The 14,774-nt window shown below is 48.1% G+C and overlaps 1 protein-coding gene across 1 annotated transcript in view; it reads left to right on the top strand.

The window, feature by feature from the left end:
* Positions 1-14,774, top strand: part of LOC138514489 (platelet binding protein GspB-like) — a 1,350,980-nt gene that overhangs the window by 1,303,719 nt on the left and 32,487 nt on the right. Inside the window, exon 13 of the mRNA XM_069629971.1 lies at positions 9,596-9,655. Coding sequence (XP_069486072.1) covers positions 9,596-9,655 — 60 coding nt within the window. The remainder of the gene's footprint in view (positions 1-9,595; positions 9,656-14,774) is intronic.

Raw genomic sequence — 14,774 nt, 5'->3', positions numbered from 1 at the left:
GGCTGCGCTACTTCATACGAGCGCCGGCAATGTTGTACAAACAATTGTCGCTCTGAGACGACGTTACGCGACTCGCTCGCGATTAAGCTCCGCCCACCCGCGGGTGGGGGCTATGCTGAGGGAGCGAAAGCACTGCGCATTGCGCGCTAGCTCTGCCCACCCGCGGGCGGGGGCTACGAGACCGAATGCTGCGGCCTCAGCGCACTGCTGGCTTCGCGGGCGCCGGCTCCTCCTTCCCAAAGGAGGGGGCCCGAGCCTCTGGAGCGCAGCTGTTCCCGGTGCCCTGACGGCTGCGTGGCTGATTGAACCCCAAAGGTGCCGAAAGTGCGACATGGGCCATCAGCCTCGCCACTGAAATTATGCATTAAATAAATCTACTCGGGATCCCGCGGCTAAACCCTGCGGCGAGTAGATACGAAAACACGTCTAACTTAGTTCGCGAATGCGCGTCTGACAGATTCCTAATAAAACCTGTAAACAAGTGCTAAAGCCACTTCTCACACACTCACATCAAAGTGCTTTCACTCTCAAAACCTTATTTATCTCCTTTACTAACAAACTTTCCCTCTCACTCAGTCAGTTTACCACTGTCATTCGGAGAGGAAAGGAATAGTACTTATCTGCTTGAAGAGCAGTAAAAGAAGAGGAGGAGTCCAAGCACAGGAAGTGGGTTGTGAAGGGTGGAGTGAGCATGGACTACAGAAGCTCGTGGATTTTGTAGTTTTTGGAAAGGAGAAAAGTTAGGACACTTTTCATGGTTTTTGTTGTATATGTTTGTTGAACTGCTGAAGAGTAGAATAAATGAAGATGAAGCATAATGCTCGCCTCCAGTCTTGTCATAGAATAGGATCTGATGAGGTAGAGGGTAGAGTTGTTTCCATGACGGTAAAGTTTGGGAACAAAATAGGGGAAGGTGAAAGTGAATATTGAGTTGGGAGCAATTATGGTAGCGAGTCATGAGCATGTTTTACATGATGGCCAGGTGCAACCAACAGAGAGATGATGAATAGGAACTACAGAGTGCTCATTCCTACAGTGGAAGGCCATTGGAAATGATGGATGGTAAGTGATTGATGTCTGTCAAGTGGGACTTTGAAGAAGGGCTGCTGTTGACAGGATTCTAAAGACTACAGTTGTTGAGGGACAGAGCTCTGTGGTTTATTGGAGGTCTCATGGTTTTATACTCCAACTTTGAGAAACTGTGTGTGCTATCAATACTGGGTGCCCAAAGAACATTGACACTACTCATGACACTTTGAATACGTTTCTCTTGGACTCCTAAACAATCCTGGATTAGTCTATCAGCAGTTTAATAGATGTCTGCAATTGCTGTCAGAAGATACAGCTGGTCATCTTGGTGGGAAGAGAGGTCCACGTTAGTAAAGAATGTGGCTTCATACAAGTCATGCTGCTACTTTTCTTTGCTTCACTCGCCACATGTCCTTGCTTTTGCATGGATTCTGCTTGGCTTCAATAGCCATATTGGACAAATAGCAGTCAGATGAGTGGGTGCAGGAAGGAGATGGCCAGTCACATTTCTATGGCACCTGGTTAGTGCAGGTATCAATGACGGCTCCTTCTCGAGTGGAAGGGAGGCCCTACAAAGGCAGAAAACATGGCTTCATTTGGGAGCTGGTGAATGGTTTTTAATTAACATTTTCTTGATATCTCTTTGCTTCCTGGCTAATGGTCACATGGAGAACGACTGAGCCGATCAATAAGCAATCATATGGATACTTGCAAAAGGCAAGCTCCAAACCTTTTCTGTGGTTGCGTGCTCCAGTTGCCTTCAACTGCTCCTTCCTTGCTAGAATGCGTCAAATTAGGTCAGTACTGTTGTATGTCGGCCGCTACTAGCTCTGCCCCTTTTTCTTTTCCTTTCATGGTACTTATGTTGGCCCGACTTCTTTTAGGATTCCTGGTGATCAGTCACATGGGATAGAATGGACAGTAAGTGGGGATAGTAGTCCAGTAAGGCTCTGCAGATCCTACCAGCATGGTGGCGTATATTTAGCTTCTAAATGCAGATCAGCTATGCATCAATGAGTCGTGTACTTCTTCATTCCCTATTGCTTGAAGGACACCAGTTTTACATTCCCTGAATTTTCTGTTTCAGAAATTAATTTCTCATTTCAGTTTTGCCCATTTGCTTTATTCCTAACTAGCCAGTCCACATTCTTTGCATTTGACATATCCTAATTATATGAATTGTGCTGCATTATTTCCTGATTTTGCTCTGACATTGCCTTTTCCCTGCAAATGTATGAATTTCTTCCTGCCTTTCTTTTTCTCTCTTTTGTTTTGTTGCTGCCTGTCTTTCTCCTGTGCTTGGATGCTATGGCAATTTCCGCTGATTTCATATGGTTAATTGTTGTGTATGGCTAGCATATGAATCCATTGGTGTGCCTGCATCTTTCTGAATGCTCTGTCCTTCTGCTGTGACTTTGTAGTAGAGGGTTATGAAATGCATAATCAACTGCTATGACATCACATTTCTCTGGCAGGTATATATTTTCATGTATGTGTTGCTGTGGTCTGAGGTGAGAGGGAACCTGGTATTTTCTGTTTGCTTTATATACTTTCCTCATGCCTACCTTCTCCACCCCCTGCAATGTTGGTCCATGAGGACGGTACAGTGGGTGGAAAATGGTCACGCCATACAATTATAGACGGGCAGCTTTCAGCTATCATGTGTATTCCACCTTACAGTTTGAAGGGACCTGAAAGGCAACTCGAGCTTTGCCCTTGGTGTCTATCAGATGTCACTCAGAACAGCTTGGTGGAATCTGTCCCATTCATCGATACACATCTAAAGATCTCTATGTTCCCTTGCATGTGCAAAAGGCCCTGTTGCCAAAAAAATCAATAAAAACCTCAACCTAGATATACTACAGGTACACAGGTGAGTAGATACTGTTGGCATCTAGATATTAGATATGATATATGATATGATATGGCATTTGTAACGTGCCTATACACAAGTGTTTCAAGGAGCGACGAGGCAGGGAGGGGGGGAACAAGGGGAAGACAGACAACGATCCTACTAGGCCAGGTATCATTCAGATCAAGCAAGTGCAGGGGTAGGGGGAAGGGAAGAAGTGCAAGGGGAAGGGGAGGGGGGTAGTGCAGTACAAAGTAAGTAGAATAAAAATAAGTAAATAGGGCCAGCTGGTGGCAAGTGCAAGGTAAGTGCAGACAAGTGCTGGGAAGGGGGGGCTGTAGGGATACAGAGACAGTCCCGCTGTGCAGGGGTTGCCAGGGAGGCAGTGCAAGTGGAGAGTGGCTGGGCCCAGGACCGAGGTCGCTGAGAGTGGCCCAGTTGCAGATTAAGTGCAGTTTCAGTGAAGAATTTAGCAGGGGAGAGGCAGAGAGAAAGCAGAAGCAAAAAGGAAGGTTTTGCGGTGCTTCCGGAACCGGAGAAGGTTCTCCTCAAGTTTCAGGGAGGCAGGAAGGCTGTTCCAGAGGGAGGCCCCTGCCGCGGAGAGAGATCTACCCCCAGCTCATTGCTTCGAGAAGCGGCTGACCCTGAGGGTATTGGAGACGGATGAGCGAAGGTCTCGGGAAGGAAGATATTTAGGAAGAGAGAGTTGAAGGTATTTGGGCCCCAGGCCCCAGAAGGCCTTGTGGACAATGCAGAGGGTTTTGAACTTAATCCTCGCAGCCTCTGGGAGCCAGTGTAGAGATTTCAGTCCTGGAGAGATACGGTCCCTGGGCTTGAGGCCAAGGACAAGTCTCGCAGTTCTGTTCTGGATGAGTTGCAGAGGGCGGAGAGTGGAGGCAGGCAGATTAAGATAGAGGCTGTTACAGTAGTCCAGCTTCGAGAGAACCAGAGCTCGGGAGACAGTGAGCTTCTGGGGGAAGGAGAGGAAGGGAATAATACCTCTGAGGAGGTGCAGCTGGTAGTGTGACTTCTTAGAGACATCAGATATATGAGGAGAGAAGGAGAGTGTGGAGTCGAAGATGACCCCGAGGTTTTTTGCCTTGCAGGTAGGAGCAGGAAGGGGGCCAAGGGAGGCTGGCCAGAGAGCTGCAGGGAAGGAGGGAGTGGGTGTGCCGATGAGTAGGATCTCAGTCTTACTGGCATTAAGGCAGAGGTCATTGGCGGCACACCATTCCTGGATAGCAGACAGTCAGTGATGAGGGAAGGAGAGGAGGAGGCCGAGGGTAGCCTGAAAATGAGCTGTGTATCGTCCGCATAGCACTGGAAGTTGGGGCAGAGAGCGGCGATGCGGTGGGCGATAAGTGCCAGATACTGGTTAAACAGCCAGGGAGAGAGATTAGATCCCTGGGGGACACCACAGGTGGAGAAAAAGATGTCAGAGAGGAAGGACCCCAGTTGGACCTGGAGGGTCGATTGGAAAGGAAAGAGGTCAGCCACGCCAGAGCCTGACCAGTGATACCCAGGTTATCACTGAGACGGTTAAGCAGGATGGCATGGTTGACAGTGTCAAAGGCAGAAGAGAAATCAAGCAGAATGAGAACACACGGAGTGTTGGAGTCGAGGTTCAAGAGCTGGTCCTCACGGATGTTCAGGAGAGCAGTTTCCGTGCTTCTGGCAGCTCTGAAACCAGATTGATGGTCATGAAGACTACCAACAGATTCAGCATGGTGGTTAAGCTGGGAGATGGCCAGTTTCTCCAGGAGCTTGCCCAGGAAGGGAGTGATGGAGATTGAGCGACAGTTAGCCGGGCAGGAGGGGTCGGAGGAGGGTTTCTTGAGAAGAGGGTGCACAAGGGAGTGCTTGAGGGGGGATGGGAAGACTCCAGAGGCGAAGGAGTGGTTGCAAAAGTCAGCCAGGGCAGGAGCCAGGGAGTCAATGTGGTCCTTGATAGTTTTGGAGGAACAGGGGTGAACCTGTTTAGACGAGACTTTCATAGATCAGACTTGTCTGGAAACCTCGTCAGCAGAAAAAAGGGGAAAGGCAGAGAAGGAGGGAGGAGGGGTGGCTGCAGCAGGGCCAGAGGAAGAGCCGGGAAGAGTGGGAGGGAGGTGATAGGAGGAGAGTGAGGACAGGATGTCCTGAGTTTTAGAGATGAAGTGAGAGGCCAGTGCAGTGCAGAGGGCCTGGGAGGGGACAGGAGAGGTAGAGACTGCAGCAGGGTTGGCCAGCACCTTGCAGATTTTAAAGAGTTTGGCCGAGTTGTTAGATGCCGCAGAGATGCGCCCTTGGATAAGGGCTCTCTTCTTGGTGAGAACGGAGAGCCGGTATTGCCTTTGGAGCAGGCGGCAGGCCAGTTTGTCAGAGAATGAACATGAAGCACGCCATTTCCTCTCTGCCACCCTGCACTTGCGTTTTAGGGTGACGAGATCCGAGTCATACCAGGAGTTACATTTGGCTTTGGGCTTCAGGTGGATTCTCATGACGGGGGCAAGGATATCAAGAGTATCAGATATAGCAGAGTGGAGCATGGAGAGGGCTGTGTCAGGGTGGGAGTCAGTCGAAGGGGGAGGGGGGGCGAGAAGGTGGCAGCGAAAGCCTCAACTGACACGCGCTTCATGGGTTGGATGACCGAGAAGGTGGGTGGCAGTGACGAGGGTGGCTTTGTCTGTGGGGTAGGGAGGGTGAGGTGGGAGGATAGGAGAAAGTGATCACTCCAGGAGAGAGGAGTGGTGAGAGGGACGGAGAGGGGAAGGTCAGAAGAGATCAGAGCATCAAGAGTTTGCCCTGCAGAGTGAGTAGGCCCAGACGGGAGAATAGAGAGTGAGAGAGAGTCGCACAGGTCCCGAAAGAGTCCAGTGGGGGGACAGAAGGCATCCAGGTGGATGTTGAAGTCACCAAGAAAGAGGAGTTGAGTGGTTGAGGACAGGAGTGAGGAGGGGAGGTCAGCCCACTCAGATAGGAAGGAGGAAATTTGACCAGGTGGCCGATAGATAGTAGCCACGGTAAGGGAATGGCTAGGAGAGAGAGAGAGTCGGCAGACAAGACATTCAAAAGAGGAGTAGGTCTGCGTAGGAGTGACAGTGGCAGGAATCCACTCAGGGAAGATAAGGGCAACACCACCCCCTGCACGGTTGGGCCTGGGCATGGAGAGGATCTTGTAACCGTCAGGTAGGAGTGTGTCAAAGCTGGTGGCAGAGCTGGCTGTGAACCATGTCTCAGTGAGACCCAGGACGTCAAGGTCCAGTTCCTCAAGAAGGCGACAGATATCAGAGGAATGTTTGATGGCAGAGCGAGAGTTAAGAGTGGCAATGTGGAGAAGGTAGCTATCTTTGAAGAACTTCCGGGGAGGGGTACAGATCAGAGGTACACCCTGCAGAGGTGTAGAAGAAGGAGGTGAAGAAGGAGCACGAGAGGGGGCAGGGAGGGAGGGTAGAGGCAAGGTAGCCGAGGACAGAGGAGGGAGGACAGCAGGAGAAGAAAGGAAGTTGATGAGGCGTGGGAAGCGTCTTTCAAAGAGGTGAAGGTTGGCCTGAGGGCCTTGGACTAAGACGGTCCCATTAGCATAGACATTAATGATGGCCTTAGAGGAGCGGAAAGGGGCCAAGAGGACATCCCAACGGGTGCCACCATTAATGGGAGAAGAGAAGAAAGGAGAGAGCACAGAGACCATATGAAGGGTCCATAGGTCAGGCGAAGGCACGAAAAAAAGAGGATGTCAGTGAGAGTTTCCTTGGAGCAGGCACTAGTGTAGGTGTCAGCGATAGGGAGGCCTGGGTCGGAGACCAGGATGTCCTTTTTAAACTTTTTCCTACCAGATTTAGTGAGGAGAGCAGGATAGTCAATAGAGAAGCAGTTAGAGAAGATAGGCGAGATAGAGAGCCCCATGGAGTAGGAGGGAGTGGGGGGGGACAGATGATACGAGAGCACGCAGACAGGAAGTGAGCGGCAAGCACAAGTTTACCACATTTCAGAAAAAAAACAACAGTAAATGCGTATTAGGTACACAGTGGAGAGGCCACCTAAGTTTGAGAATCCTGCGAGGGGAGAAAAACCCTAGTTTACCACATTTCAAAACAAACAGTAAATGCGTATTAGGTACAGGGCCACCTAAGTTTGAGAATCCTGCAAGGGGAGAAAAACCCTAGTTTACCACAACTGTGGAACACAGTGAGGTGAAGACACCATGCGAACGAAGTGACCAGGTGAAAGTGGGGTGGGCCGGGGGAAGGTGGAGATAGTAAGTGAAACTGGTGCCAGGCGTCCCCTGCGGACACCTGCAGACACACAGGGAGCTGCAACTGTAGGAGTCGCCCTTGGCCTGGGGCCCTTAGCCGCAGGGGGCTGCCGGGCAGAGGGCTGCCCAGGAGGGGGGTGGTTATAGGCCAGAAGGAGGAGAGGAAGGGGAGGGGGTGTGGGTGATCAGGGAGGCGGGAAGGGAGAGGAGGACCAGGAAGTGGGAGAGGGGAGCAGGAGCAGGCACAACAACGCGCTCAGAGAGCGAAAAGCAAATATTTTTGTTAAGAAGGCAAATCCACTCACGGAGGCCCGCAAGGCCCAGGCAAGGCTTCCTTGGCCTGCAGTTCCCTCAGGGCTGCCGGCGACCGCTCTCCCACGCTCAGCTGAACAAAGAAGCGAGCGAGGGGAGCGGCCGTCGAGTAGGCCAGAAGGGAACCAGCCACACAGCCAATCAGAGGGGAGGTGAGCGGGCAGGGAGGCGGGAAGGGAGAGGAGGACCAGAAAGTGGGAGGGGGGAGCAGGAGCAGACACAATAACGCGCTCAGAGCACGAAAAGCAAATATTTTTGTTAAGAAGGCAAATCCACTCACGGAGGCCCGCAAGGGCCAGGCAGGGCTTCCTTGGCCTGCAGTTCCCTCAGGGCTGCCGGCGACCACTCTCCCACGCTCAGCTGAACAAAGAAGCGAGCGGGGGGAGCGGCCGTCGAGTAGGCCAGAAGGGAACCAGCCACACAGCCAATCAGAGGGGGGGTGGGCGGGCAGGGAGGCAGGAAGGAAGAGTAGGACCAGGAAGTGGGAGGGGGAGCAGGAGCAGGCACAACAACGCGCTCAGAGCCCGAAAAGCAAATATTTTTGTTAAGAAGGCAAATCCACTCACGGAGGCCCGCAAGGGCCAGGCAGGGCTTCCTTGGCCTGCAGTTCCCTCAGGGCTGCCAGCGACCGCTCTCCCACACTCAGCTGAACAAAGAGCTGGCCTGATAAATGATAAATGATGAGACAGAGAATGTTCCTTCAACTTGCTTCCCCAATACGATCAGAACGTCTAGTGCTTCATCAGTTAATTTTCTCTCTTCTTCCATACTGTATGTTGTTTGCCAAACCTCTGTTGGGAAGGGGATATGATCGTCCCAGACCCCCAAGCACTTTAGAATGAGGCAGACAGAGGCCTGGAAGCATGCGGTAGGGGTTTGGGGAGAGTACATGTTGGAGGGGGTGTCGTCAGGGGATGTAGTGTGGGGAGGGTAATGTATGCTGTAGGTTTAGAATACACAGGCAATCAAACACCATCTTAGATATTAGCAGCCATATTGAAATCGAGGCCTAATTCTGCACTACGGCTAAGGCCACAGCCCTTGGCCCCAAACATGGGAATAAGTGTGTTTATGCAGGAATGGGTTGTATCTTGGGCACCTGTGAGAAGGACCAGAGCTGCAGAGATTCATAGACCTTTCACTGTCTCATGTTGCCAAAATTCGTATCCCAGGAGGAATGCGCCCTGCAAGACCATGAGGGGGTTGACAGCTCCCTGTGAAAAGTTATCCCACAAGATGGAGAGCACGAAACTCCGACCTGCCCCTGTCCCGTCCGAACTTTAAGTAATAGCGACCAGATGCCCCATCCCAAGAACCCAGCATTCCAAGGAATCAACCAGTCCCAGACCACCGACCATAAAACTGTTAGACACCCAATCGATCAGAAAAGATCGGAAAGTAAGTTGCCTTGACCACTTGGTCATGTGACTTGTGCTGCAATGTGCCGGGAGCAGCAAAACAAGAAACCTAATACAAGGGTGTACAATTTTGGATGGGTGCCGACTTGTCTGCAATCGAGTTGGTGTGTGTGTGCAAGTTGACCTCGAAGAATCCACTTAGATCTTTTCTGCAGTACCAGGTGCACCTTAGGACAAAGCTAAGACTGTAGTGTTTTTTCTGCACATAATGATCAATTAGCTGTAGCTCTATGCCTGATGATGCGCGAGGAGAGACCAACTTGGGAGAAAATGGATAGATGGGGCTGGGGCCAATGGCCTGGTATCCCTTTTGGAGCAGGTAGCCTATGTATAGGGTCTCACCAACCAGCCACTCAGATTTGTACCCTATGTAACCTATGTCATTGATAATGCTGCATGCCTTTTGAAAGTGTTGCTCATGCTGAGTTTTCTAGAACGTCCCCTAGAAGCAGAGTGCGTTGCTGGTGCATCTCTATTTTTGTGGAAATAAAACCTTGTTCTCCTTGCAGGGTGTGTGCTGGCCCTTTTTCCCTAGTGGGTTGCATTTTTTCTGGTGTGAGCATTGAGGGGTTTCTCTACAACTCCTTCAATGCAGACCTCATTGAATGCTTGAGTCTGCAATCTCATCTTGCTGATTTCTCTTGTTAAGCATGTACTGTGTAATAGCTGTGGATACTGAAGTGTGTTTTCTTCTCCTTTTTGCTGCTGCTACTTTCCTGTGGTTGCGTTGCTGCTATACTTTGCATGCAGGATGCCAGCTCTCCTTGTCTTCTCTGTCTATCTGCACCTCCAGCAGTCTTTCATCACAAGGTACAAGGATCAATGACTACGATGGTACAAAGTTGATCTAAGGCATGCCCCATGAAGCTATGGAACCTTCTAATAATAGGATGGATAGTGAACCTTTTGCTGGTGTACTATAATTTTTTCTTGCATTTATTTTGTCCCTTGTATGTTTTTGTACTGTGAAGGTTTTCTTGCTGCCTCTTTGTATTGTCCTCTTCTTTCGAAAAATTATCCCTGTGCAAGTGCCGCTAATTATTCTTTATTGGGATACCAAGGACAACAATCAATATCTTAATTTTGATTCTCTTCTGTACCTACATTTTGCATGAATCCAACATTCCTCTCGAAGCGGAATTGTGTCTACAATCTGTTCTTGGGGATTTTGATTACTTCCTTGACAGAGCTAGAAAAAGACAGCAGAATGTGGGCGATCCCTTGTTCCCATGCATCTTACCAGCAGAGTCTGGGTACATATGCTAATGCCAGCCACTGTATGGGTGCATTGTTGCCGGCATTACAATGAATCCCTATGGATTCTGCCTGTTATTTTCCAATATAAAAAGGAGGTAGAAATTCATGGAGATTCAGGAATCCCTGTGAGTCTAGAAATTACCCTCCCATAGCATAGGCAATGTATTTTGTTGGCCGAAAACCGACCACATCAGGTGTTCAGCATCGTTAGTACAGACTCATGAGCATGACCAGACAGCGTCCATTTTGTAGGAATAGAATTCGCCATTTTGATGAATTTTCACTTCTTGCTTTCTGTTCAAACTGCTCTGCTGTAAGCGTATTCTATTCCGTTGTTGCTCATGCATAGAGCAATGCCACAAGATACATGTTGAAACACAACGCAGGCAACCCAGACAGCAATGCCCGGTCTCCTCCCTCACAAGTCCTTGGAAGTAAGCAACAAGGCATTTAATAACTACGCAGGTGCCATCTAGTCTCGCTGATGCGGTAGAAATGGTAGGAACAAACAATTAATGGCTTAAATTATGCTCTTTTTTATGGCCCCCCCTTTCACTGAGCCCTGTAGAGCGAGTTGACCCCTAGCACACGAATAGAAACTGGAAGATAGTGAGGCCTGGAATGTGTCTCTCCCCTGCACGCAGCTTGCTTGTAAGAACAAGAACAGTATGTTCCCTAAAACAAAGAATCGTGTCTGCAAGCCCGCAAATTGCAAACTGTTGCTAAATGAATGTCTGAAGGTGTCATATTCGTCACAATTGTCAATCATCAAATCTATTTCAAAGGAAGAACATTATGGGCGGTATTGAATATGTCATTTCTGATAATAAGATGTTTGTTTTGTATATATGTAACTGTTGTAGAATGCTCGCTCTCTTGCGTCCCTTGGGGTCTGGAGACATACGTTGCGGGACGTGAGACCCAGTTGGCCAACTGAGACTATTAGCTTTGCAATAAACCCTAGATTTTGGGAATTGAACCTTGTGTCTGGCGTATCAGTTTGTATGCGGTGATTGTGTCTTGTTTCCATAAGCGAGGGCCCCTACGGGCCCCATCAGAACCAAAGATGTATACAAGTGGACATGATGTGCTACTTTTGGTAGTTTCATTTTACAGTGTAACATGTCCTCATATGCAAAGGTTCACTGCACAGTGATGTGCAATGCTATATTTAAGGTTGAACCCCAAGTTAGGAAATGCTGTGGCAGGGTATAATATTGAGGCCCATGTTTATTTTGTGGAAGAAGCAGTTCACTTTCTACTTCTGCCATGCTTGCCGGCTTTCCTTAATTTAGAGGCAGCGCTTCCATCAGCTCTGCTGACAAAACCTCTCTTCTACTTTCCCACATCCTGTACTCTCTCCGGTCACCTCTAAATTGCGTAGCAGAACTACTCATGTGGTGGTACCTGTACCATCGTACTGGTCAAACCTCTATAGCCATGCCCAGGGAATCTGCTGAAATTTCACCCAAACATCATGCCATGCATTCACTGGGCTGGGAGCCCACTGGCATGGAATTCATTTGGGGAAATGAGCATTTGAAAGATACATGTATGAATATTTCCTTCCCTCATTGTCCTGTTCTCCAAATAAATTGGGATCTACAGCCCCCTGCCTGGCAGCCCAGATATGGATGGCACGCCTTGCTTCCATCACTGCTCTAATTTGATGTCTTCATTTGCAGAACTGGCATTAAAAGTAATGCATCATAAAGGAATATGGACAATCTTCCTCTATTGAGGAAAATCACAACACTCTTTTGCTCTTATCCCTTGGAAGAAGTTTTATAATGACTGGAGTAGGAGAGTGTAACAAAATGATTTCTGCCCTTCAGGTGTGAGAGGGTGAGTAGTGGCTAATGTTCCTACTCCGCCCTCAAACTGCTACAAACCAAGAGTGATTCCAACCATAAAGGTAAAACAGGCCCAGTTAAGAAATATAGCTCCTTTGCCTTTTGTGGTAAGATGGGTCTAGGGAAGGCTATACTCTCAAGAAGCGTGTGATTGTGAAACCGTTGTAACCCAAAAAACAAAGTATCAAAATCCAAAATAAAAGCAATGTCCAACTAAATTGCTGTGGAAAAAATATATATTTTAATGAAACACACCTTCTGCAAAAATAATCAAAAAGGGAAATACTATACAAAACCCTCCTCTGAGGAAAGAACACAGAATATTTTCATATAGAAAGATAGCACTCTGGGTCATGAATCGGGGGTGCATGGCAAGTGAAAATCACAATCTTTGTAAAGGATGTGTTCATTTGTAAAAAGGTAGTAAAGGTGGCCTAGCCAGTCTCTAGGGCCTATAGGCTTTGTATGATCTCGCCCTACTCTATTGCCGCAGCAAGGTGAAGGTTTTAATTCTCCTTGACCTCTCTGCAGCGTTGGACTAGATCGACCATAACATCTTGCTTAAAGGCCTGGAAAGGGCAGGGATCTCCGACCTCCCCCTAGTTTCTGTCAAAAAACTCTGTCTCTGTTTCCTTTTCAATCCCCCCCATGGCCTTACCTGTGGTGTTCACCAGGGGTCCTCACTATCCCCTCTTCTTTTTAACCATTATCTTCACCCACTGGCAGAAATTATCCAGGAGCATGGGGTGCAGTTCTACACATAAACTGATACTCCACTGCTTTTTTCCTTGGACTCCCCAGAATCCAACACCCACCATAACCTTCAAAACTGCTCAGAGGCAGTAGTGGAATGGATGGCCAGAACTTGGCTAAACCTAAATGGAGAGAAAACAGAGATCATGGGCACAGGATCTGCTACAGTACAGGCAGCTTTGGCCAAGGATGTCTGGCCTGAATATCTCAGACCATGCCCCAAAATGTGTAAATTGGTTAATGGTTTGGGTGTTAAAATATTACCCTCTCGCTCCCGGGAGCTCCAAATCTTGGCGGTATATAATTCAAGTTTTGTGAAGGTAAAAATCTTGAAAAAAATACTTTTCTCCCATCAGAATCTCGAGCCAGAATTGTGGCAGTTTCCATATTAGGGTCCATAGATTACTGTAATGGTATTTATTTAGGCCAAAAAAACAGACCAATAGGCCTGTTTGGAAAAACGTGTTACCTCTCTAGCACCCAAAATGTACACTGTAAACACTGTGAAGAGAGGAACTAATATCTATTTATGAACCTGAAATTCTAGGTGCCTGTCCCTGCACAGACTCTAATTTTCCCTAAGTGCAAGTGTGCTACTCCTAGTGCGTGGTGGCCGACTATCTAGGTGAACGACAGAGAGAAAGCTGTCCCTATCCACTGTACCTGATTAAATCAGAACCAACCCTTTATCTAGTATTCATATAAAATGATGGCTATAAACTGATCATACTCAATTTTATTCTTGGCTGTTTAATAATCGTCCAAAAAAACCAATATAAAAACATTCTACTTTGTACAAACATATGCAACAACTGTTATATATGTTCCTGGTCCCCCATGTCTGTTTGTTGCTGTTCTTAGTTTTATTGTCTGTATCCACTGGATGAGTTTTGTCAAAGGAAACAAGTGGGAACCAACAATTGAAATTATGCTATCCTAATATTTTGTTTTGGTGTGCGTGTGTTTGCCTTACACATCCACTAATGTCGTCAACCGGTTTAGTTGGAATGCACATAGTTAATACCACCTTTATCAGGACGTTAAGTTCAATCTGTACTCATGAACCACCTTGAATGTCTGTTCAATTGCCACCCACTCAATACCACAGCATCAAATAGAGACGTATATGGTGCTCTATTAGAGACGGAAATTACCGTCAAGGGTTACACAAATAGGATGCAACATTAGTTGCATCGTGACTGGGCATTAGGAGAGAATAGCTTATCTTCTCAATAACATATTTGTAAACAAACTCACCAGTGTGTGAATGCACTGGGCTTTCTTCTGTAGTATTTGCTTGTTTTTACTTTACGGTGTTCACATGTTCTATTGGTTAGTGTTGGGTGCCCTTCTGTCGTGTCCTGCATAACACAAACCAACATAGTTTTCTAGTGTGCTGGGAATTCTGTTACATTACAGTTTAGCAGTTCTGGTACAGCTGTCATGTTGTTCCAAATGGGGACTGGATGTCGAGCAGAGGCCGAATAGGGGCTTTTGCAGTTCAAAGGCAATGCTCGGAGAAGTGCAGATTTTGAAGCCCACCATGGTCGGTTCGATGGCGAAAAGGGTGGTGATTGGATGGACAGTTTGTGTCAAGGAGCTCCAGGGCAGCGATCAAAGGTCATGGTTGTAAGGATAACCAAGGGCCCGGTCGACTGTCGATGGACATCAGCAACAAAGATGCTGGTGGCTTGAGAACTTGGTTTGAAGGAGCCGGGAGCAATGTGGAACTTAGAGAACGAGTCTGGACAATGGTGCACTCAACCAGCATGGTGAGGCAGCAGACAGGTTAAAACACCCTGGTCAGTGGTTCGAAAGAGCTGCTCCACAGGGTCCTAATGGCTCAATGCATTGAATGGACTTGAATCATGGTTCATATTGGTTTGATGGAGAAAGCACAGGGCCCTGGATGCCTTGACTCTTGGTTGCTATGAGTCCCAATACATGGGTTCAAGGATAAGTTTAGGTCCTTGTTCTCGTGATCCCACACACAGGGAAGGCTGTCCACAAAAGCTGGTTTCCCTCAACATGGTGAGGTCCTTGGAACCGTTTTGGCTGGCAGAGAG

The sequence above is a fragment of the Ambystoma mexicanum genome, chromosome 12 (genome assembly GCF_040938575.1).
Source record: "Ambystoma mexicanum isolate Mex_15411 chromosome 12, UKY_AmexF1_1, whole genome shotgun sequence".
NCBI lineage: Eukaryota > Metazoa > Chordata > Amphibia > Caudata > Ambystomatidae > Ambystoma > Ambystoma mexicanum.
This window is presented reverse-complemented; position numbering and strand designations above follow the sequence as displayed.